The 26,266-nt window shown below is 42.9% G+C and overlaps 1 protein-coding gene across 2 annotated transcripts; it reads left to right on the forward strand.

The window, feature by feature from the left end:
• The first annotated feature begins 18,780 nt into the window (after positions 1-18,780).
• On the forward strand, positions 18,781-23,859 carry LOC310777047 (intelectin-like). Of its 2 annotated transcripts, XM_083637297.1 has the most exons (8): positions 18,781-18,846; positions 19,290-19,349; positions 19,586-19,639; positions 19,771-20,018; positions 20,172-20,330; positions 21,539-21,659; positions 21,914-22,017; positions 23,645-23,859. In XM_083637297.1, the coding sequence occupies exons 2-8, from the start codon at positions 19,295-19,297 to the stop codon at positions 23,795-23,797; spliced, it is 894 nt and encodes a 297-aa protein (XP_083493423.1). In that variant the 5' UTR covers positions 18,781-18,846; positions 19,290-19,294; the 3' UTR covers positions 23,798-23,859. The 2 variants fall into 2 exon arrangements, with proteins under 2 accessions (XP_083493423.1, XP_083493424.1); XM_083637298.1 differs by lacking the exon at positions 20,172-20,330.
• Positions 23,860-26,266: the final 2,407 nt, after the last annotated feature.

Below are 26,266 nucleotides of genomic sequence, written 5' to 3' on the forward strand. Positions count from 1 at the left end.
GCATTAAGGCCTCTGTGGAGGAGGATGACCTAAACTTAATTGGTGTACCACTCTACAGAGTTCATATTTTAATTGGTGTACCACTCTACAGAGTTCATATTTTAATTGGTGTACCACTCCACAGAGTTCATATTTTAATTGGTGTACCACTCCACAGAGTTCATATTTTAATTGGTGTACCACTCTACAGAGTTCATATTTTAATTGGTGTACCACTCCACAGAGTTCATATTTTAATTGGTGTACCACTCCACAGAGTTAAGATTTGAATTGGTGTACCACTCCACAGAGTTAAGATTTGAATTGGTGTACCACTCCACAGAGTTAAGATTTGAATTGTTGTACCACTCCACAGAGTTAAGATTTGAATTGATGTATCACTCCACAGAGTTCATATTTTAATTGGTGTACCACTCCACAGAGTTCATATTTTAATTGGTGTACCACTCCACAGAGTTCATATTTTAATTGGTGTACCACTCCACAGAGTTAATATTTGAATTGGTGTACCACTCCACAGAGTTAAGATTTGAATTGGTGTACCACTCCACAGAGTTAAGATTTTAATTGGTGTACCACTCCACAGAGTTAAGATTTGAATTGGTGTACCACTCCACAGAGTTCATATTTTAATCGGTGTACCACTCCACAGAGTTCATATTTTAATTGGTGTACCACTCCACAGAGTTCATATTTTAGTTGGTGTATCACTCCACAGAGTTCATATTTTAATTGGTGTACCACTCTACAGAGTTCTTATTTTAATTGGTGTATCACTCCACAGAGTTCATATTTTAATTGGTGTATCACTCCACAGAGTTCATATTTTAATTGGTGTACCACTCTACAGAGTTCTTATTTTAATTGGTGTATCACTCCACAGAGTTCATATTTGAATTGGTGTATCACTCCACAGAGTTCATATTTTAATTGGTGTATCACTCCACAGAGTTATATTTTAATCGGTGTACCACTCCACAGAGTTATATTTTAATCGGTGTACCACTCCACAGAGTTAATATTTTAATTGGTGTATCACTCCACAGAGTTCATATTTTAATTGGTGTATCACTCCACAGAGTTCATATTTTAATTGGTGTATCACTCCACAGAGTTCATATTTTAATTGGTGTATCACTTCACAGAGTTCATATTTTAATTGGTGTATCACTCCACAGAGTTAATATTTTAATTGGTGTACCACTCTACAGAGTTCATATCTTAATTGGTGTATCACTCCACAGAGTTCATATTTTAATTGGTGTATCATATTTTAATTGGTGTATCACTCCACAGAGTTCATATTTTAATTGGTGTATCACTCCACAGAGTTCATATTTTAATTGGTGTACCACTCTACAGAGTTCTTATTTTAATTGGTGTATCACTCCACAGAGTTCATATTTTAATTGGTGTATCACTCCACAGAGTTCATATTTTAATTGGTGTATCACTCCACAGAGTTCATATTTTAATTGGTGTACCACTCCACAGAGTTCATATTTTAATTGGTGTACCACTCCACAGAGTTCATATTTTAATTGGTGTATCACTCCACAGAGTTCATATTTTAATTGGTGTACCACTCCACAGAGTTCATATTTTAATTGGTGTACCACTCCAGAGTTCATATTTTAATCGGTGTACCACTCCACAGAGTTCATATTTTCACTGAGAAAAGTGGTGCACATTTGCTGAATGTATAGGGCCATCCTTTTATTTACAAAGGAGACTTCTCGTGTCACTGAGGCACCCTCGGGAGACACGGCTACACCCAGGCTCCTGAACCAGCATGCAGCATCTGCTCCTCTTCTGTCATGTGTTCACGCTCATGTCGTGAGGTTTCTTCTCAATCGGTGACAAGTGACGACTCTTCTTTGCATCAGGACCACACACACACACACACACACACACACACACACACACACATTTTAAATACTTTATTTGGTTCCACAAATTACATTTCATAAGCAGGGAAACAAATATATCAGTTCAGGGTCAATTAATACTGAGCACTTATGGATACACATAGCACCTCCTTCCCCACACTGCTAAACTGCCAATAATTGCTGAGACAGAGCAATATTTGACAGTTTGTTTGGCTCTTGCCCTTGTCAGGCCAGCAATCTGCAGGCCTCTCATGGTGCATTTATGTACATGTCCCAGGCTTGCAAATATAAGCACACTGTATCTACAGGTATAACCTAGGCTCGTGATGGTCTCGAGTAGTGGTTGGTATTTTATATATTTGTCTTGGAATGCCTGGTCCATGTACAGGTCAAAGACACAGCCTACCTCTAGCATCAGCACCTGCTTATGGCTGGTGTCAACAAAAACAGCGTTGGGTGTATTGGGGATATTAGCAAAGACATCACAGGCAGACCCAAACCACTCTGGTACCACTCTACTGTGCTTATACAGTACTGCACTAGCAGGCATGATGCACAGCTGTCATTGCTTGTTTGTGTAGCTTGCACTGCGTCATGTCAAATCCCCCCAAATACAATGTTTTTTTTCCCTTGCTGATTTTTCTCCCATTTTCTCCCCAATTATACTTAGTTAATTCCTCCTGCTGTCCCGCTCGTTGCTCCGCCCCCTCTGCCGATCTGGAGAGAGCTGTAGACTAGCACCATGCTTCCTCCGATACACGTGCAGTCGCCAGCCGCTTCTTTTCACCTGACAGCGAGCAGGACGTAGTAGCGCCTGGGAGGATCCCCAGCAGTCCCCTCCCCTCCCCCCCGGGCAGGCCCCCCCAACCGACCAGAGGAGGCACTAGTGCAGCGACCAGAGGAGGCACTAGTGCAGCGACTAGGACACATTGGGCCAGAGGAGGCACTAGTGCAGCGACTAGGACACATTGGACCAGAGGAGGCACTAGTGCAGTGACAAGGACACATTGGACCAGAGGAGGCACTAGTGCAGCGACTAGGACACATTGGGCCAGAGGAGGCACTAGTGCAGCGACTAGGACACATTGGGCCAGAGGAGGCACTAGTGCAGCGACTAGGACACATTGGGCCAGAGGAGGCACTAGTGCAGCGACTAGGACACATTGGACCAGAGGAGGCACTAGTGCAGCGACTAGGACACATTGGGCCAGAGGAGGCACTAGTGCAGCGACTAGGACACATTGGGCCAGAGGAGGCACTAGTGCAGCGACTAGGACACATTGGACCAGAGGAGGCACTAGTGCAGCGACCAGAGGAGGCACTAGTGCAGCGACCAGAGGAGGCACTAGTGCAGCGGCCAGAGGAGGCACTAGTGCAGTGACTAGGACACATTGGCCCATGGTCAATAATTATTGTGTCTGTAGGAACATCTGACCAAGCCAGAAGTAGCGCTGCTGGGAATCTATTGATTTCCTTCTTCTTTTTTTACCACAATCTGTAAGAGCAAATACACAGTGTTGATCACGATAAGTCAACAAAGGGAAATTGATCTGCGTACATTTCAAAGTCCAAACACCGACTGACGCACAAATGAAAACAAATAGACAAAAAGAACTACGGCGCGCCGTAGACAGACGGGGGCACGCGGCCACGCATGCGCACGGTGGCGCCGCCCGCCTGGTTAAATGAGGCATGTGATACACTGGAGTGGGATGTGTATGACAGTAAGACACAGAGAATAATTGTGAGTGCGAGATAGAGCAATGTGCTGGAGGGAAGTAAACAATGCCACTTCCTGTGATAGACTGCACAACACTGCACAGCTCATTGACTTTGAATAATTCTTCACATCAAATGAAAAGTAATTACATCACACAACACCTCATGCTGAATGGTTTGCTGCGCGTGTGTGTGTGTGTGTGTGTGTGTGTGTGTGCGCGTGTGCGTGCGTGCGTGCGCGAGCGTGCGTGCGTGTGTGTGTGTGTGAGAATAGGCCTATATTTACTAGCAAGGTGGGTATTGGTGTTGGTCAGTGATAGCATTGACCCAACTGCAAATAGCGCTCCTTGATTTCGAAGGCAAAGACCGATATACATTCAGACTGAAATTGCCGATTAGCCAATATTTTGTGCTGCTGTTCAATATTAAAGCACAATCAATCTTGTTTAAAATTGACAGTTGTCAAGCCAAAAACGACAAGGATTCATTGTTTCCCCCAGAATTCACATAGTGGGAGTCGAGGGAAGCTGGGATACAGTTCTGCTCTAAAATGAAGAATTTGTTTGCGGGGGGGGGGGGGGGGGGGGTACGTATTGGACAATTTGATAAATAAATAAAGTGTGCAAAGAATGTAGAGGGTCCTAGTGCCGTCAGTTTAGAACAAAAATGATCTCAAATCATCGCAGTCGGACAAAATGTAGTCTCGCTTGCCAGACTATCTCCATTTCATGCTATACGAGCGCAGGAGAGAGTCTGGCTCCTCCTACTTTCACTCTGGTATAGCGGGGGAAAAAGGCTCTGTTACCTTTACAACCATTCACCAAAAGTCAATGTTCCCGGGGTTTATATGGCACCTAATGGGAACATGAAAACGGGTTCAATGTTCCCAGCGCTCAATGTTCCCAGGGTTTAAAGCGATACACCAACTTTTTGGGAGTGTCGCCCATTTGCCAAATCGCCCATACATCAGCAAGATACACAATGGCTGTGTCTGTAATGCAAGGAAGCTTAATATCATCTAGTTACCTAACTAGATTATTGTTTAATTAGGTATCTCATTTTAATATAGGTGATTAAAAAATAACTTGTTTCAGACGTCCTCATTCTTGAAGGTAGCATTGCACGCGACAGGTCGCACTGGTGCTGTTTCCATTGAATAGACAGACCTTTTCTGACTAAGCCTGGTGAAGTTGTTTCCCAAAGCATTTGGCAATAAATTAGTATAAAACTGCATGGCTGATGGCTGTCTTCTCTAACGTTATTATAATCCAAACAGGTTGAGGCTTCACAGGCGAACGTTTCATTGTTTTTACACTTTTAATTTCAAGGCGAAAAAGGGAAATGGTACGTGTGAAATGATAGAATTGACAGACCAGTGAATTCAATCTACTCAAACCATTTCCCGTTTCGGCCTTCAAATTAAAAGCGTGAAACCAAGCTAACTTGGATTTGCATTTGACAAACAAATTGGTAACGTTAGTTAAGCAATGACAGCTTGTCATTTAATAAAGCACAGTTAAAACAAACTCCACTTACCCTTGAAGGTCTGCCATGCTGCTATCCTCCTGGCTGTACAGTGTAGTCCTGCTTTGGGGCACGCGGAGCGGGTTTTCTAAACTAACGCTAACGTTAGTTAGCAACCTAACTAGCCGGCTGCTGTCCACAACAGAGTCAGGTAAGATGCTTCCTACTAATGTTCAAAAGTGACTTTTCTGACACTGTACAAACATGGTAAATGGTAAATGGTCTGCATTTATATAGCGCTTTTATCCAAAGCGCTTTACAATCAGTAGGTAGTCTACATTCACCCATTCATACACCGATGGCGGCAGGCTGCCACGCAGGGTGCCTACACACCATCGGGAGCAAGGAGGGTTAAGTGTCTTGCCCAAGGACACAACGACAGCAGCTGGGAGGGAGCGGGGATCGAGCCGCCAACCCTTGCGTCATTGGCCGACCCGCTCTACCTCCTGAGCTAAAGCCGCCCCACAAACATCTGACTGCACTGGAATTAAGTAAAGGTTGACGTTATTGACTATTCTAGAATAAAAATGAAAATAAAGTGACAGATGTTTGTTATTTAGCCAACGTTGTTTCACTTTTTTCTGATGCGGTTGGCTTTGTGGGCGTCGCCATTAGGGGCTTGCTCGGGCTCGCTTCATTCTTCTTCGTCGATTGCAAGGGGCGCAAGGTATTATGGGATACCCTAACCCACCAAAGTTTGCATGGTATGGTTCCTCAAAAATTATCCATAACTAGGTACCTAGAAAGGTTGCAAATTCAGTGAACTTCTGTATCAAACTGGTTTCAGACAGCCTAATTACAACTTCTTACCTAGAAATGCCACCTATAAAGCTCGTTCACTTGAGAATCAGACAGGCCCAATATCTTTACCGTCACTCTCCGTACAGTATACAGTGAGCTACAGTCGTCCAGTTAGTTGGTATCGCCAATGAATTGGTGGAAACTGTACGACCGTTCAAAGTCACCAAAAACACACATTTCTAACAGCGCCAAAAAGCTCTATGTACATGTTGTGACTCAGGTACTCACCACGGGATGACAGACAGACAGACACACACATACACTGGGGCCAGGGTTGAACATGGTTGTGCACTCTAGGGGAGAGCAGAGCAAGGAAGTAACCATTCTACACTAAAACAGATATTAGTGTGAGGGGTATATATACCACTCTCATAACATGTGTGTATCACTTAGGGTGTTGAGTCATAGTCTATTTTTTTTATTTGTCTTTATTGAATGTTCCAAAATGGCATGTTTAACTAAGAATAGGCTAATGATTATTTCCACTCACCACTTATTTAATGTGGTTACTTTACTTTGTGGTCAAAAGTTTGGAAGGAACAATGCATGCTGGGAGATATGCAAATGTTTTTGTCCAATGGGTCCAATGGCATTGCTCTCTGTCAGAACTTGCTTGGATGTCCTGATGTTGGTTTAGTAGCAAAAGTAAACACAAGTTAATAGCAGCATTCACTATAGACTCTTTAGTGAATACTTTCCACAAAATCATGAACAATGAAGAAAACCAGAAGGAATACAGTTCCACTTTTACCAAAAAAACCAAAATTGATGTTCTGCGACAAGTTATATCATATCTACTAGCCTCTTCATTTTGCTCTCAGAGTGCACCAGATTAATGCATTTTACTTTAAAATATACACAATTTCTTTGTCTAGGGGGACCACAGCCCCCCCTAGATACCCCCCAGTCAGAGTCCTATTACCTTCTTGGTGGTGCAACCCCTGTTTGGAAAGCCTAGAATCGCCTATGCATACACACACACACACACACACACACACACACACACACACACACACACACACACACACAGAAAGACAGACAGACAGTCTTTGACGGGAGTATTTACCCTAACATACATGTATTTGACAGGAGTACTAACCCTAACATACTGTACATGTCTTTGACAGGAGTATTAACATACATGTCTTTGACAGGAGTATTTACCCTAACATGCATGTCTTTGACAGGAGTATTAACCCTAACATACATGTCTTTGACAGGAGTATTTACCCAAACATACATGTCTTTGACTGGAGTATTTACCCTAACATACGTCTTTGACAGGAGTATTTACCCTAACATACATGTCTTTGACAGGACTATTTACCCTAACATACATGTCTTTGACAGGAGTATTTACCCTAACATACATGTCTTTGACAGGAGTACTAACCCTAACATACATGTCTTTGACAGGAGTATTAACCCCAAACATACATGTCTTTGACTGGAGTATTTACCCTAACATACATGTCTTTGACAGGAGTATTACCCTAACATACATGTCTTTGACAAGAGTACTAACCCTAACATACATGTATTTGACAGGAGTACTAACCCTAACATACATGTCTTTGACAGGAGTATTAACGTACATGTATTTTACAGGAGTATTTACCCGAACATACATGTATTTGACAGGAGTACTAACCCTAACATACATGTCTTTGACAGGAGTATTTACCCTAACATACATGTCTTTGACTGGAGTATTTACCCAAACATACATGTCTTTGACTGGAGTATTTACCCTAACATACATGTCTTTGACAGGAGTATTTACCCTAACATACATGTCTTTGACAGGAGTACTAACCCTAACATACATGTCTTTGACAGGAGTATTAACCCCAAACATACATGTCTTTGACTGGAGTATTTACCCTAACATACATGTCTTTGACAGGAGTATTTACCCTAACATACATGTCTTTGACAAGAGTACTAACCCTAACATACATGTATTTGACAGGAGTACTAACCCTAACATACATGTCTTTGACAGGAGTATTAACGTACATGTATTTTACAGGAGTATTTACCCGAACATACTTGTCTTTGACAGGAGTACTAACCCTAACATACATGTCTTTGACAGGAGTATTTACCCTAACATACATGTCTTTGACAGGAGTATTTACCCTGTTCAAACAAACTGGCATAAGCCAGCAGCGAGCACACTCACCTGTGTTTTTAAAGTTTCGGTGCACGGCACAGGAGATACTTAGTAGGAGAAAGAGAGCCAGCACACAAAAATGTCCTTTCGTTGAGTTTATTCCAGCTTAACACCAGGTACAGCACACGGACGTTTCAGCCTAACGGCCTTCTTCAGCGTGTTGCTGTGTCAGGCGGAGATGACGTTTAAATACACTGAGAACGGAAGTACATTCAATAAACGAAATATCAAAATTCAGTTACAGTATATAAAGAATTCAAGAACCAAGCAATACACAACACAAAAGTTCCATTATCAAAGAAAATGTCTACATACAACAATGTATGCATACCGGTATATAAATATAAATAACAATAGTCTGGTCAGTCCCACTGTGATAGGGCCTTGCTACAAAGAGAGGCCTTTTGGATTCACACTCTTCAGACAGAGCATCCGAAAGGACTTAATGAGGAACTGTTATTGGGCTGCTTTCTTTGAATGTGGAATTTTGTAACCTATTTGTATTGTCTATTTTTAATGTACTTAGTAATATGCATTCCAGCCCTAGCTTAATCTCTCCTGTCTGTTATCACAATACAGCGGGACCTCTTTCTAGGCCATTATAGTGGAAACGTGCAATTATTTAAGCATAACTCTTGTTTTAAAACATTTCTATTGTATTCTGTATTTTGTTTTGTATCTAGCTGTAGTCCAGACCTGGCTTACTCCGCCTACCTGTCACTTTGAATACAGCAGGGCCTTTACTTAAGGCCTGGTTCTGCTCTCCCACACAGTGGGACTGACCAGACTATTGTTATTGACATTTATATACCGGTATGCATACATTGTTGTATGTAGACATTTTCTTTGATAATGGAACTTTTGTGTTGTGTATTGCTTGGTTCTTGAATTCTTTATATACTGTAACTGAATTTTGATATTTCGTTTATTGAATGTACTTCCGTTCTCAGTGTATTTAAACGTCATCTCCGCCTGACACAGCAACACGCTGAAGAAGGCCGTTAGGCTGAAACGTCCGTGTGCTGTACCTGGTGTTAAGCTGGAATAAACTCAACGAAAGGACATTTTTGTGTGCTGGCTCTCTTTCTCCTACTAGGAGTATTTACCCTAACATACATGTCTTTGACAAGAGTACTAACCCTAACATACATGTATTTGACAGGAGTACTAACCCTAACATACATGTCTTTGACAGGAGTATTAACATACATGTATTTTACAGGAGTATTAACATACATGTATTTTACAGGAGTATTTACCCTAACATACATGTCTTTGACAGGAGTATTAACCCTAACAAACATGTCTTTGACAAGAGTACTAACCCTAACATACATGTATTTGACAAGAGTACTAACCCTAACATACATGTATTTGACATGAGTACTAACCCTAACATACATGTCTTTGACAGGAGTATTAACATACATGTATTTTACAGGAGTATTACATTACATTTACATTACATTACGTCATTTGGCAGACGCTTTTATCCAAAGCGACTTACAGTAACACACTTTTTGTCAGCAATAGAGCAATCAACTATGGAGCACAGTCTATGACAACTACAAATCCTGAAGGAACAGTGGTACGAGTTTTAGTTCAGTGGTACGAGTTTTAGTTTAGGGTTTTTTTTTTTTTTTTTTTTTTAATATTAAATAAAGAGAGAGAAAGAAGAGAGAGAAAGAAGAGAGAGAAAGAAGTTCGATCAAGAAGGGCCCAGGTGGAGCCTGAAAAGGTGAGTCTTTAGTCTTTTCCGAAAGATCGGCAGTGATTCAGCAGTCCTGACCGAAGGTGGCAGCTCGTTCCACCATTGGGGTGCCAGGGAGGAGAAGAGTCGAGATCGGGATGAGCGACTTTTGAGCGCCCGTAGCGAAGGAGGAGCGAGGCGCCCTGCACTGGTAGAGGAGCGAAGGGAGCGGTGAGAGGTTTGGAACCTGACCATAGATTGCAGGTACAGGGGAGCTGACTGGTGTACTGCCCTGTAGGCCATTACCAGTGTCTTGAATTTGATGCGAGCTGAGATGGGAAGCCAGTGGAGGTCCCGGAGGAGGGGAGTGACATGAGAGAATTTGGGTTGGTTGAATACCAGACGGGCTGCAGCGTTCTGAATGAGCTGAAGCGGTCGGATGTCGGTGGCAGGTAGGCCAGCCAGGAGCACGTTGCAGTAGTCCAGGCGAGGGACGATAAGTGACTGGACCAGGAGTTGAGTCGCTTCTCTTGTGAGGAAGGGACGGATTTTGCGGATGTTGTAGAGGGAGAACCTACAGGAGCGTGCTGTCGCAGCTATGTTGGCAGAGCAAGACAGCTGGTTGTCGAGGATCACCCCAAGGTTCTTAGCTGTTTGGGAGGGCAGTACAGTGGTGTTTTCGATGGAGATGGAGAGATCTGTGAGAGGACAGTCTTTCCCTGGGAGGAAGAGTAGCTCTGTCTTACCAAGGTTGAGCTTGAGGTGGTGGGCAGACATCCAGTCGCCAATGTCCTTGAGACATGCAGAGATGCGAGCCTCGATTTGAGTGTCGGAGGGGGGGAAGGAAAGGAAAAGTTGGGTGTCATCAGCATAGCAGTGATAAGAGAAGCCATGAGAAGAGATCACATAGGCAAGAGATCTGATATAGAGAAGAAAAAGTAAGGGGCCCAGGACTGAGCCCTGGGGGACACCAGTGGTCAGAGGGCAGGATCTGGAGACGGACCCTCTCCATAAGACCTGGTATGAGCGGTTCGAGAGATAGGAAGCAAACCAGGATAGTGCAGAACCTGAAATGCCGAGGTCAGACAGAGTGGAAAGAAGGATTTGGTGATTGACTGTATCGAAGGCAGCAGACAGGTCAAGGAGGACAAGGACAGAGGAGAGGGATGAGGCCTTAGCAGTGTGATGTATTAACATACATGTATTTTACAGGAGTATTTACCCTAACATACATGTCTTTGACAGGAGTATTAACCTTAACATACATGTATTTGACAGGAGTATTAACCCTAACATACATGTCTTTGACAGGAGTATTAACCCTAACATACATGTGTTTGACTGGAGTACTAACCCTAACATACATGTCTTTGACAGGACTATTAACCCTAACATACATGTCTTTGACAGGAGTATTAACCCTAACATACATGTCTTTGACATGACTATTAACCCTAACATACATGTCTTTGACAGGAGTATTTACCCTAACATACATGTCTTTGACAGGCGTATTTACCCTAACATACATATCTTTGACTGGAGTACTAACCCTAACATACATGTATTTGACAGGAGTATTTACCCTAACATACATGTCTTTGACAGGAGTACTAACCCTAACAGTCATGTCTTTGACAGGAGTATTTACCCTAACATACATGTCTTTGACAGGAGTATTTACCCTAACATACATGTCTTTGACAGGACTATTAACACTAACATACATGTCTTTGACAGGAGTACTAACCCTAACATACATGTCTTTGACAGGAGTATTTACCCTAACATACATGTCTTTGACAAGAGTATTTACCCTAACATACATGTCTTTGACAGGACTATTTACCCTAACATACATGTCTTTGACAGGAGTATTTACCCTAACATACATGTCTTTGACAGGAGTATTTACCCTAACATACATGTCTTTGACTGGAGTATTAATCCTAACATACATGTCTTTGACAGGACCAGTAACCCTTACATCCTTGTCTTTGATGGTGGGAGGAAACCGGAGGACCCAGAGGAAACCCACACGAACACAGAAAGGACCTGGTATATATATCATATATATATATACTTATGATATAATGTGTATTTGAGTTGAATTCAGCAGAGCTGAGAGAGACATGTCCTGTCTGCAGCAAAACATCTTTAACCCATTGATACCTGATGCAGCATTTGCGTGTATATCCCTCATTTGTGTGTGTATCCCTTTAAGACCGCGAACCGCGTCACGCACACACACACAGGCTGTGTTCGAAACCGGGTACTCAACTACTCAACTACTTTTTCTCAATGAGTAGCTACTGCCTACCTATCATACTACATACTTATCATGGAATTAAGTACCCGTTACGTTCCAACTACAGTATGGGTATTTATCCCACAATGCATCACGCACCGGCAGAAACGTTTCGATGACAACAAACATGGCTGCCAGAATAGCAGCGCCTGGAAGCAGTTTAGTTTTACCTATAAGAATTTTAATATGGCACTTTGAACGTTTAATAATTTTCGTGGACAATTTTAAACAATGTAGATTCCCGTAATGTGGTCAGTTTCGTAACGCAATGCCTAGAAAGAAATTGGGCTCCCGACTTCCAGGGACCCGCGGCTAGGTACTGCTGCCTACCGGGACTTTAGTACATTGGGCCGGGACAACTACATGCTGATTCCAAGCGCCGCTAGCGGACTTCAGAGCGCCTTGGCCCGGCCTCGTTACTATGCAGATTATTGCGGTTGCTGGGCGGGACATTGCTGTCGCTGAGGTGCTGATTCCCAAGCGCCTATAGCGGACTTCTGATGGACTTCAGAGCGCCTTATTGGCCCGGCCTCACTATGCAGAATATTGCGGTCGCTGGGCGTGACCTTGCTGCTACAGTACCTCGCTCTGGACATACATCACATAAAAAAATCGCCTGGTAACTCGTGAATTGACTTGATTCATTGGCTAGCTAGTCTATCAAAATGACGCCTCCTTCTGTCTGTGGCGACACTATTGGACATTTGTGGAGACTTGAAAGGACAACACATCTGTGCTGCCCATTGTGCTTTCGTCTTCCCCACGAAAGCTGTCCAGCTCTGATCTCAACATGCCTCGGATGTGTGCCATCAGAGGACGGAGACAAGCTCGGCGTCGTCGACTGCGGTACATGCAAATGTACATGATCATATTTGGATCCCTCCCAGTAGTAAGTGGGATATTTTTATTCACATGTCGCATTACAATCAGTAATGTTAGTTTCATTCAGGGCAGGCAGCTAACTAGCTCCCAGTATGTGATGAGAGAAAGGGGAGTCAAATTCTCTACCATCAGAACACTGCAGACAGACTAATGACTACATTAATCTTTAAAGCGTCCTCCCCATGCATCAAACACATGTGTAAAAGTGAAAAAGGCCTCATTACAGCATTATTAACACCAGTGGGGTACTCATTGGGGTTGGTTAGGTTTTGGCTGGCATGAGGAGTGAGACTTGGGGTAATAAAAATGTATGTGTTTGATCATCGATTGATAGATAATTATAATAAACAATACTCTAATAAGCAAAACATATAGCAATCCTAAATCTAATAATAGTCAATAAATAGTAATGTGATAAAAACAAGATTACACAGTCAAATAATTTCAAAAATCTCGTTTACAGGTCGCAAGAGGGCCATACAGCAGGGTCAATCCCAATGTCCCCCTGTTGCGGCTTTATTTTGGGGAAGGAGGAGACACCCGGAAGGACTTCCGGCTGTCCAGGCCAACCCTGCAGCAACTCATTCACCTCCTGCAGGGGGACACAGTCACCGACCATGGATGGGGGAAGACGATGGAGGTGCTGGTGTTCACATACTGGCTAGCCAGTGCCACATCGTACAGGATTGTGTCGGAGGCCTTCGGCATCCCACGTACCACTGTCCATGACATGGTGCACAAGGTCAGCAGGGACATCCAGGGTGTGTTCAGGAGGCTCATCTGCTTCCCCACGAAGGATCTGGAGCTGGAGGAGATTGGTGCTGGGTTCCAGAGGCTGTCCGGTTCCCCAGCATTTACCAACGTGGCGGGGAGCATCGATGGGTGCCACGTGCGCATCGTCCCACCTGGACAGTTTGCGGGAGAGTATTTCAACCGCAAACTCTTCCACTCTGTCCAGTTTCAGGCGGTGTGTGACCACAAGGGGCGGTTCATTGATGTGTTTGTGGGCTTCCCTGGTTCCGTCCATGATGCCAGGGTCCTCCGGAACAGCCCGCTGTACACGCAGCAGCTGTTCCCACCTCCTGGATGGTGCCTCATTGGCGATGGAGGCTACCCATGCCTGGCGCAGCCCATCTGCCTCTTGACCCCATTCCGGGAACCTGTCCGCAATATTGTTGAGGGCAGATTCAACAGGACTCTGTCCAGGGCGAGATGTGTGGTGGAGAGGGCGTTTGGTGTCCTGAAGACCAGGTGGCGGTCCATTTTTTTGAAGGCGCTGGAGGTGAAGGTGGGATTTGTTTCCGAGGTCATCGTCGCCTGCCTCTTCCTCCACAACCTCTGCATCACCAATGGGGACATTCTGGAGCCAGAGGAAGATGATGCTGATGATGCTGATGATGGGGATACTGGCGTAGAGGCAGATGAGCCAGTCCAGCGGTCTGGGGACATACTGCGAGGCAGGCTTGCCGCTGCATTCTCTGCTCCTGGGCAAAGGATACCCATCTTACATGAGCATGACTATTGTTGAGGGGAAGTGGGAGGGGTTTTGTTATTGCTTTTGATTTCAGTCTACATCCATAGGGAATACTGCTTTTTTTTTTTTTTTTTTGCCACAAAAAAACAAAAAAAACAAAAAAAAACTTTTTAACTCCGCCATAGCCGGTCCCCAGCCCGGATTGAGAAAGGAGGAGGGAAAAGTACTATCAATAGGACAATAAATCAATTATAACCTATAAATGTGAAAATCAACATTTTCCTGTTTCTTTTAGTATAAAAAATTGCACAATTTTAAGAACACGTTATCACATAGATTATAGATTCATTACACACAAAGTAAATTATTTCAAGTATTTATTTGTTTAAGCATAATTTGGCTTCTAGCTCATAACACCCCCAAAACAGTATTTCAACAAATTAAATATCACATAAAATAAACTATTTTCAAAACAGAAATGTCCATCTTCTGAAAAGTTATGTTCATGCCTGCACTCAATACTTTGTCGGGAATCATTTTGCTTTAATAACTGCGTAAAAAAAATCAATACAGAATGGGTACAGGCACTATTTCTATTTCAATACAGGCAGATTTCTGGTACATCCTCTCAAGACAATGCACTTGTGACCTCTAGTGGATGCTTGTGAAATACATCAACATCACTGTAACCTTGTGTGTTTCAGGTCTTTCAACCAGACAGCCAGGCGACCCAGCCGGGGTTTATCAAATCCCGGCGTGTGTCCAGGTAGCTCTACCCCACCAACGGTTCTCCTCTCCTGATCAACATCCACCTACCAACAACTTCAGCTGCCTCGTATATCAACCATCCTACCTAAACAAAAATAATGCTCCAATCTTTGGTCCAGGGCATTTGTGTCAAGCTATTTCTAACCAAAAGGAGTGACATTTTTACAAACAGTATAAATTGTAAAAAGTGAAAAAACACTGACAAAGCTATAATATTTTGTGTTATTTATTTCTGCAAAAAGCAAGTGTGCAACATTATACAGACGGAAAAACAGTTGGCAACCACGTGACATCTGTCACCTACAACATTATACATAAAACATTAAATATAAAAAAAAAGGCAACTGTAAAGTGCTGGAACGGGGTAGAGATAAAACGAGGTAGAACATGTATATATATATAAAAACAAATGCAACTGTGCAAACAGTAATGAACATCAAACAAAACAGGAAGAGGTATTTTCAAAAATAACGAACATACAGCCTCAAAATAACTTCTAAATTATTTTTTTCCCATGACTGACTTCAGCAACTGCAGCAGCATGTCCTCCCTGGCTTGCTGTCTTTCCTCTCTGGCTTGGCTCTCTCTTTCTCTCGCCGCTATCCACTCTCTATCCCTCCTCTCACTACTACTTCTCTCTTCTTCCCTTCTTTCCTGTGCCTCTTGCTCTTTTCTATCTTCTCTAGCAGCAGCTTCTCTCTCTTTCCTCTCTTCCCTTTCCTCCGCTCTCTGACATCTATCTTGCTCTCTCTCATAAATGTCGTTCTCTTTGGCCTCAAAGCTCTGCAGGAAAGCGGCCCACTCCGGCTCCCGCCTCTTCTTGGCAGGTTGGCTGCCTTCCTCAGGAGGAGAGACCACTGCTGCAGAGGTTGATGCCACGGATGAGGAGATGAGGCTTAAGGGCTGTATAGATGGTCTTTGTCCCATCACCTCATCCATGGCATCAAACCACTTCCAACTTGCAGCAGTGGCCTCTCCTCCCTCTGTAGAGACACCCGTCCGAGGAGCCTTCAGGTCCTACAAAACAAAACAAAAAAAGGTTATGTGAGAATCTTATTTGGCTACACATTGGGGGGCTGGGGGGTTGGATATAGGGCAAACACAATGCACGGCTTTAACAAATTGTAGATATGCCTGGCTGAGCCACGTGTAACGTATAGGGCAAGCCGAATAATATAACTTCAGTGTGCAATAAAGATAGGCTAACTGGAAAAGTGCATGGCTGAGCCACGTGTAACGTATGGGGCAGGCCGAATAATATAAGTTCAGTGTGCAATAATGACAATTGGCACGTAAGTTATACTTACTCTACGTATTGCTTACTTAGACGTACTCCACTATTTTGCTCCTATTGCATTTAATACTGTTTACTGTTTATACTGTTATACTGTTTATTCCATGTTATGTTGTGTTCTTTCTTCTTCTCATTCTGCTTATTTTACTATCGCATTACTACTGTGTATTTTATTTTATTTTATGCTATCTGTGTTATGTGAACGAGCAACTGTAACTTGTCCCAATTTCCCCCCGGGGATCATTAAAGTCTTTCTGATTCTGATTCTGATTCTGATATCACCCAGGCAGGACTGACTTTTCTTCTGAAGAAGGCAAACATCACCATCATCACATGTTTCTTTTATGCTAAACATCAAGACTGCTTTTGATACTTATTCAATAAGTTCTTGCTGTTTGATCAAGAGGGGATGACATCAAAATGTGCTGTCTTCTTAGACAGAAAGACACCACCAAGCAACAGAATACAGCTCAAAAGTGCTCAGTCACTGTTAAGCTCTATGGACCCAGAAGTTAGGTGCATCCATAGCTGTTTTACAGTACTGTTTTTTTGGGTGGATTTTCCCTTCATGTCAGGCTGCTTTTGATACTTCAGCTTACCTTGTACTTCTGCTTGAGGTTTTCCCATTTTTCTTTTATCCAGGCCGCCTCGACCCCCTCAAGGCCATACTCCTTGATGAATGTCCTACAAGCATTGGTCAAATTGTCATACACTTGAGATAAACATATTGTAAATCATTATATTGTGCCTCAATTCTACCAGCCACTTTAATATTTGCATTTGTCTGGTGCAACTTGATCCTGTAGGTTTTATCCTGGTATTTTAAATAACTTTCAGATAAGAACATTCTGATCTGGATACCACAAGATCAGGATTCAGATTTGCAGAGAAAAATATTTTATTGGTTGATCATTCATCATGATTGTATCATTCGTTCAGTTGATGTTTCAATTGATAGTCCAAAATTGAAAAATGCTAATTTTCAAAATGTTTCGTTTTATGAATCTGATACAAACAATCAAATGAATTTAATGAAGTAACGTTGCGAGCCATGCACATGGAAATTACATGTTGTTAAATGTTCTTACTCAAAGCCTTTCACTGCAGAGTTGTTGTTTTTTGTGAAGAGCTCTTCGTTTTCCCCTCGCCATTTAATCAGGCGCCTGGTGTCTTCATCCCCCCCTGAAGAAACGAACGTTATGGCATTACTTATTTACGTTCATTATGAATATAACCCTGTCATTCTACTATTATTTGGGCACATTAACGCCACATTACTCACAATTGTAGCTCCTGGAAGCTGCAGCGGCAGCGGCAGCTCCGTCTGCCATTGTAACTGTGGGGAGAGGGAACAGGGGTTCTGTGAGTAGAGGCGCCGGGTGGGCCGACAAAGCTAGCCGGCCAGATCAGCCTGTTTCCCCGCAGGCGACAGGCTGCTGCAGACGTGCTCAGTTGTGGAGGTTATACACCCCTTCGAACATTTCGTTATAAAAGTCAACTAAAACGCTGCTACTATCCCTACTTACCGCCTCAAATGTGTCAGAAGTGAATTTAGTGATGAAATAGCGTGAAAACAAAATTGTGAAAACATACCTGGAGCAGTGAAGTGGCGTTGTTTTAATGGCGGAGTTTCGAGTCTTCCCGGGGCTGGTCAGATGAGTCGCAATGCATTATGGGGGAATGAGTATATGAAGTAAGCGGGCCGTCTCTACTCAGGAAATCTTGCGAATGTAGTAGACTTCCGGGTTTTTCTCGCCTACTCAAAAATTTTATACTGCACAGTGTAAACACACTACATACTCAATTTAGTAGTAGGAGTAGTAGTAGTAGTAGGCGCAGTACCCGGTTTCGAACACAGCCACACAGGTGCAGGTGATACAGGTGATTACACAGGTGCAGGTGATACAGGTGATTACACAGATGCAGGTGATACAGGTGATTACAGGCAAATAGAGTGAGTCACACACCTCAGGCTGTGCAGATGCTGCAAGACCCGATACATGCGTCGTCTTGTGGGCAGGTAGCGACCAACCTCTATTAAACACATCTACGTTATTCATTTAAAGTTTCTTGATGATCTACAAAGGTAGGCCAATGCCTACATACACCATAAGATGCAATTTCTGGATTAGGTGGCCAAGCATGTTATAATCCACGGAGCAGCTGTGTTTGTTGGGCAGTCACTTGGGAGAGGAGGAGGGTTGTGGTGTGACAACATATCATGCAACATTTTCCTTTCCCCTCATTCTTCATCCATCAGAGAACAACAGCACAGTGAGGAGAAGAACTGGTCTTTTTGTCAGTCTATTACATTTGTCCAGGTAAGTCACAGATTATACCTGAACTAAATTAATGAAATAGTTTTTGACAGTCTTGCACAAGAGTGCGGACATTTTTCATTTTATTGAACAAATGTTTGTTATGTTGAAACATCTACAGCTGGGGTCAGAATAGCCCCATTTGTTCCCTCGTGGCTCTGGGACTCTTGTTACAGAAGGTCACTATCCGTGACGTGAGGTACCAAGGGGAGAAACCGGTTTCTTAGTCGTTTCCGATGTCTTATCTTATATTCCTCTTGGATGTCAGACTAGTTTGTCCGGGGATGTTAAAATGATGAGATGAGAAACCGGTTTCTCCCCTTGGTACCTCACATCACGGATAGTATAGTCCCTCCCTTTATGTGACTGAGTCTCATCTGGCAATGGACGAGGGAAGAAATGGGGCTGGGGTCAGAATGTTCTAACACATTTTTTGGTCTCCTCAGTCATCATGGCAATTTGGATGATTGTTGTTATCCTTCCCCTGGCCGTTCACCATGTGTCAGGTATGGCATTCACCTACAGCTCTTCATCTAGCTCTACTAACTTGCTTGATATTGTCTGCTCCCCTGTCTGTAATCACTCAAATGATGTATATGATACAAATATGCATGATAAAAGCAGCCTACCTTTTTAAGAACTGAACTGACAAACACTACTGCAGCAGCTACATGCAGGGTGGTGATGCTACAATACCATGAATCAGAATCTGACATTTTCGATGCAGGCTGCTGCGATGCAGGTGCTGCGCCCAGAAGCTGCAAAGAACTAAAAGATGAATTCAGTGTTGACACAGGTGAAGTGATGCGCACAAACTCACTCATCTCATGTTGCATTGTTGTTATTTAGGTGATCCTGATGATCCAATCAGTTGCTACCAGACATTGTCATGTCACAAAATACTACACACTCCTCTGTCCTTTTTAGATGGGTTGTACTACCTGACCACTGCTCAAGGCATGATCTACCAGACGTTCTGTGACATGACCACTGCAGGCGGTGGCTGGACGCTGGTGGCGAGCGTACACGAGAACTCCATGAGTGGCAAATGTACAGCAGGTGACCGCTGGTCCAGCCAGCAGGGCAACAACGTTAATCTTCCAGATGGAGATGGGAACTGGGCCAACAAAAACATCTTTGGAAAGCCAGAAGGTGCCACTTCTGATGACTTCAAGGTACAGTAGATGCTTCCTGACTCATAACGCATGACTGACTAACATAACTCGTGAGGAAAACGACAACGCTTTTTAAGTGCAGTTGAAACGTACACAGGGATGGATGGTTGCTTCACAGAGATGGTTGCTTCACTTGCTAAATGTCTTTTCCAGAATCCTGGTTACTATGACCTAGCAGCACAAGATATGTCCGTGTGGCATGTTCCCAACAGCAGCCCACTGGATAACTGGAGAAGCAGAGCCATCTTACGATACCATACCCTCAGCGGCTTCTTACCCACATATGGAGGGAACCTCTTCACACTCTTTTCAGTAAGATTATACCTTCTCCACTTAACATAACTTTAGATGAACTGTTAAGTGGCCTGCAAGCCTAGAGGGTTAGAATCCTTATTTCATGAACACATTTGAGCAGGCCTGCCTGGAGCCAGTAGTAGCGACAAGCTTTGTTTTTACAGTGTGGCCACTAGGGGCCGAGGCGTCTAAGAGGGTCTGTCCCTATGTGCCCCACAAAAGAAAGTGGCCAGGTCGCCAATCTTCTTCTTCTAATGGCTTTCCGGCAGACTGGATGCCGTGCGGCACATTGCTGCCTCTCACAGGATATTACACAAATTCCAGACTCGGGGGTCCGCCCCCTCCTCAAGGCTCCTCCCTCTGGCCGCCTCGCTCTCCTGTTTGCCTGCCGTGTTCCCGGACCTCTTGGCCCTCGTGCCAGCGCACCGACCTCCTCCCCCTGACACTAAGCAATTGTGATGTCATTGGTGATGATGTCATCAGTGAGTGATGTCACTTGAGCAATTGTGATGTCATCTGTGATGATGTCATTGGCCCCTAGTGTCCACGCCGTCGAAACCACGCCATTATCAGACTCCGTGGCTTGTTTGAATGATAGTATTGTTATAGCTGATTGTCTGTTAAAGGAACACTCCGCCCATTTTCAACCAGCTTTGTATCATTAGAACATCAGTAGTATATCAGAAAACTGTAAACTGTTTTGAAGTCCGTCATTTAATTTGACAGTTATTGAGTGTTAAAGTGTGGACCAGTGACATCACTGGTCCACACTTTAACACTCAATTAACACTAAATTAACTCAAATCAACTCTCAATAACTGTCAAACATTCTGTCATTCATCTAGTTTGACAGTTATTGAGAGTTGATTTGAGTTAATGAGTTATTAATTTGAGTTAGTGTCACTGGTCCACACTTTAACACTCAATAACTGTCAAATTAAATGACAGACTTCAAAACAGTTTACAGTTTTCTGATATACTACTGATGTTCTAATGATACAAAGCTGGTTGAAAATGGGCGGAGTGTTCCTTTAATATGATTGTTAGGTTCCATTTATTTTACAGCACTTTGTAATACGTACTGGTAAAAGTGCTACATTTAAAAAGTTAGTGACATTAATCTTAGTTTAATGCTTGGATGTGTGTTTTTATATTGCTCATTGATTGACTGATTGCTGTAAGAAAATAGTACTAACTTTTTTTTTCTCCCCCCCCCCAATGTAAAGCGTTACCCAGTGAGATATGATGCAGGGACTTGCCTCACCGACAATGGACCGTCCTTCCCTATCATATATGATCATGGAACTACGGAGACCACAAAGATGTTTTATGGACCTCATACGAGAGGTAATAGAATTTAAAAAATGATCCTGTAGTATAGAGATAGCCTATGGGGGTGCTCTTGTCCTCAGCTGTGATCTTGGTACAATATTGAGAAAATGCGTACTAATACACAATAGTAATGTGCAGGTTTTTGTGGTCATATGGTGTGCCCCGGGAAAGCTCTTTGCATCTAGCTTCAGGAATCTTTATTGAACATGGCACATACTGTACAGGTCCTAGATTCAATCTGAAAAGTCTTGTTTGTGCTTCACCTACAGATAGGAATACGCCAGGCTACATCTCCTTCAGAGCTATCAACACTGAGCGTGCTGCCACTGCCATCTGCTCTGGGACAAAACCAACAGGATGCCATATTGAACATGTGAGTCCATTTATCTGACTGCTTTGTTGCCGTAGGTCAGTAATCGCAGATATTGCAAACCAACAAGTGCAAATTTGCAATATCTGTGACCAGATATGCGAATTGCTTGGTGGTGAACTTTTTGTTAGAACAACCAACCGACCGACCTATAGAGCTGCTGGTCGCAGCTAAAAAAGTATGTCCTTGTGTGCATGAATGTGAAAGAATGAAACTCTAAGTCCTGGAATCCTTACAAGTGTAGTAGGCCTATGACTACCAAAGGTCCAGCCCAGTCTCCAAAACAATGTTAAATAGAAACGTTTGTCCATGGCCTGAAAACGTTTCGGTTGTACAATTTCGGCTCAAAAATTGTTAAATGGATTTTTTTTTTGGGTGGGGAGGGGGGGGGGGTCTGAGGTTTAGGGTGAGGGTCTGAGGTGGTCGGGAGACCCCCTTCACGGAGACCCCGGGGGCCCCTCTCCCACGCCCCATGCCTAACCCTAACCCCTTACCCTATAACCCAGTGGTTCTCAAAAATGTTCTGTCATGCCCCACTTTGGAGGAGGAAACATGTTCATGCCCCACCGCCCCAACACAATTGTAACAAAAGGGTCACATAATACATTAAAATAATCAAACACAAATTGCAATCACTTTGCTAGAACAAAGTTAACCAGATCCAAATTGAATGAAATGTGCAATCACTTTGTTATAACGATATGAATAAAGTTATATCTGTGCAAAAAATGACATATTTGGCAAGAAAAAAATTAATTAAGTCTTATTATCACTGGCTGCAATGAACCTGTTTTGCACTGCACATATTTTCAGGTTAATAAAAATAAATTGCAACCTGTGCAAAACAAAACAAGTTCAAATATTTGGCAATATGAATGAACCATCCAAGGAATGAATGTGAAGTCACTACTAGAGAAGCGGGGTTCATTTATTGCTCACCGGGAAAGAAGTCAGACGTCAAAACATTGGTTCCGCGCTGCATTTCTGCATTTCCCCCTGCGCCCCCCCTGTTTTGCCACTGCGCCCCACAGGGGGATGCCCACCCGCCCCACACTTTGAGAAACACTAACCTAACCTCTCCCACCCCCCATGCCTAAACCTAACCTCTCCCACCCCCCATGCCTAAACCTAACCTCGCCCAACCCTCTCAAAACTCCCACCCCTGTAAAAACTACCATTCAAAAATACATTTCCATTTAACAATTTTACAGCCGAAATTGTGAAATAGAAATGTTTTTGGCTGTGGACAAATGTCAATTTTCTAAGAGACTGTGTTGCAGCCGTCATAGGGCCCTTCAAATGTAAAGAAACCTTTTTCTTTTGTACATCTTAAAGTCATATTCTTGAAGAGAGTAGGACTTCTAGATGGACAATGTGCATCTTTTCTAGCCTACTTTATGGCTTTCAAGTACATCTAAAACTAATTAGCTCTTACAAACTGATATTCCTTGTATCAAGCGCTCTGCCAGAGCTAAAAGATACTTTAAAATGTAAAAAAAAAAAAAGCTTGTTTACATTTGAAGGGCTCTAAAAATGTGCTTATATCCATATATAGCAGAACTAATGTAAAACAGAGAAACGTCTTCACAAGTATCACAACACAAGGCTGTCTATGTATTTCTTTTTATAGACATGTATCGGTGGAGGAGGACATTTCCCTGAGGGTGCACCAAGACAATGTGGAGACTTCACGTCCTTTGACTGGAATGGCTATGGCACCAATCGTGGCTGGAGTGCATCCAAGGAAATCACTGAGGCTGCTGTGTTGCTCTTCTATCGCTGATGTTCCACCATCCAGCAGAGCAGAGTCATCCTCAGGCTGAGAGACGCTACCCAGCAAGAGAGAGGAACCCTCTGAGATACCTGAAGGACCTTCATGTTGGATAGCCTACTAGTGTAGCTAAATGATAATAATGAGGATGAATAGAAACAAATCTAAATAAAGTAATTTTCTGTTGAAAATGTTGTTTGTTTATTGGTGGGGAAATTTCAGATGAGCTATGGGAGGAGGGTCTGGAAAGAATAAAATCATGCTCTATTAATGCTAGACTCCAACTCATTCAGTTTAAAGTCATACACCGACTGCACTTTTCTAAGACCAAACTGAACAGAATCTTTCCTTCTGTCTCTGTTCTCTGTGACAAATGTAAATCAGGGGATGGGACCCTGGGTCGTCTATTCTGGTTTTGCCCTAAACTCAAACATTTCTGGGAGCGTATTTTTCAGTTGTACAGTGAAATATATAGTACAGATTTCATTCCAGACGGTCTTGATGTGATACTGGGTTGCTCTGAACACTCTTTGACTCTTCCTCCAGCCTTACAACAAGCCCTCATGTTTGGTATGGTCATAGCAAAAAGGGTTATTCTGAGAGAGTGGAAATCAGTTTCCCCTCCTTGTTTCAAAAAGTGGTTAAATGACATGGTGTCCTGTCTATGTCTTGAAGAAATTCGGTATACTCTGTCCAACACCCACCATAAGTTTCTCAGAATATGGGGACCATTTATTGAACATGTTAAAAATGAGAGGAGTCAACCTGTGGCTTAATTTTGCTCTGTTTTGTACTGAAAGTTGAACTGCTGGGATTTAATCTAACCTGAACTTTCCTAACCGGTCTCTGGACTTTCCTCGACGCTGCACGGATTTTTGGTTCTGTGGACTCATTCTCTGGTCTTCAACAAATCTGTGGACAAACTGGACTTTGCACTATATGGACTGATATGCATATGAGCACTTTTTTGATATGGCAGTTGTCTTGTTTGTTTTTTTGTTTTCCTTGTCTTGTCTTCTGTCTGATTTTGTTGTGTTAAACTCAAAAATGCTATAAATAAAATACATAAAAAAAAGAAAAAAGAAAATGTTTGTTTAAAAGTTGAAACGAGGTAATAGCACAAAGGACTATTATATAAAAGTCTGATAATCTAACAAATGAAATTGAAAGAAAATACAAGTGTTAAAGGAAACAAACATTTTCCTAGAGTTAGCTATTTGGCTGTACTGTACAGCAGTGGTTCTCAAATGGGGTCTGGGGATCCCCAGGGGTCCTTGAAGGGGTTCCATGGGGTCCCCAGCCAAAAAAGAATCGCTATAATTCCATTCATAAGTAACACAATGACTATTTCGGTCATGGGTTTTATACACTTTCTGTAATAAAACATCTACAGTACAGCACACGGAAAGGGGGATGTCGTGTTATCAACTGCCGCCTAGTGGACAGATACCGTTGGTATCCTGTACCAGAGTTTTGAAGAGTAGGCTATATTAAATTGACCGAGTTAAGCTTAATTGATACTTATTAGAAAGTGTCGCTCAGCACATGGTCGCAGACGAAAAAGAAAGTGTCGCTCATGGTGTTGCATTTATACTTCAGTGAATGTTCGCCTCGGTTCAACGGTCACGTGACACTCGAATGCTATAAGCAGACAGCCAAGAGAAGAGAGGGGAATGTACAGTGAAACCACCTCGGACGCAAGATGTAACGTACTTGGCTGACGTAGGTAACGTAGGTGGTGTGCAGCCGCATATAAACAACACACAACTCACCTCCTCTCTCCCTGGGAAATTGGTCACAATGTTCTTTGTGATTTTCACAAAGTCATACATCAAGGACAGTCTGATAAAAATAGCGGGGACACGTTCATTCATTTCAATCGAGTGAAAACCAAAACAAGGAAGTCAAGCGCGTGCCGTCTATATAGCCAATCAGACTTGCGCGACACATCGTGACGTAGTCAGCGACACTAGACATTTCACTAGGTAGCAGACACTGCTCGCCGACACTTGAAAGTGTCGACTCAAGTCCTCATTTCTGTCGGCGACCGTTTCAAAAGTGTCGGCAGACAAAGCATAAATTGGGCTTTAAACACACGATATGTCGTCCTGAGCATCCTGAAGTCTTTCTTGCCATCCATTAATATAACAATCATCATTGTCACATATAACATGCTGACTTTTTCCCCTCAGAATTCTGACTTTATAATCTGAGAATTCTGACTTTAATCTCAGAATTCAGACTTTTTTCTCCCTCCGAATTCTGACAGTGAAAACTGAAATGGCCCTCGCTGATGGTCTCATTAGCTGATGTAGGTAAGATGTGAGGCATCAGCAGACTTAGACTGTTTCACAAACAGTTCAAAGTTCCTCGAAATTCACCACAATACAATTATCACGATAGACGATAATCTTATATGTCTTACTCCACAGAGTTATATTTTGATTGGTGTACCACTCCACAGACTTCATATTTTAATTG

The sequence above is a fragment of the Poromitra crassiceps genome (assembly GCF_964638095.1).
Source record: "Poromitra crassiceps genome assembly, chromosome: 5".
In the NCBI taxonomy this organism is placed as follows: Eukaryota; Metazoa; Chordata; class Actinopteri; order Beryciformes; family Melamphaidae; genus Poromitra; species Poromitra crassiceps.

Coding starts and splice junctions, on each gene's coding strand:
- LOC310777047 (XM_083637297.1), top strand. CDS start 19,295: ATGGCAATTTGGATGATTGTTGTTATCCTTCCCCTGGCCGTTCACCAT. Junction 19,350..19,585: donor GGCCGTTCACCATGTGTCAG/GTATGGCATTCA, acceptor GCTGCGATGCAG/GTGCTGCGCCCAGAAGCTGC. Junction 22,018..23,644: donor CAGGATGCCATATTGAACAT/GTGAGTCCATTT, acceptor TTCTTTTTATAG/ACATGTATCGGTGGAGGAGG.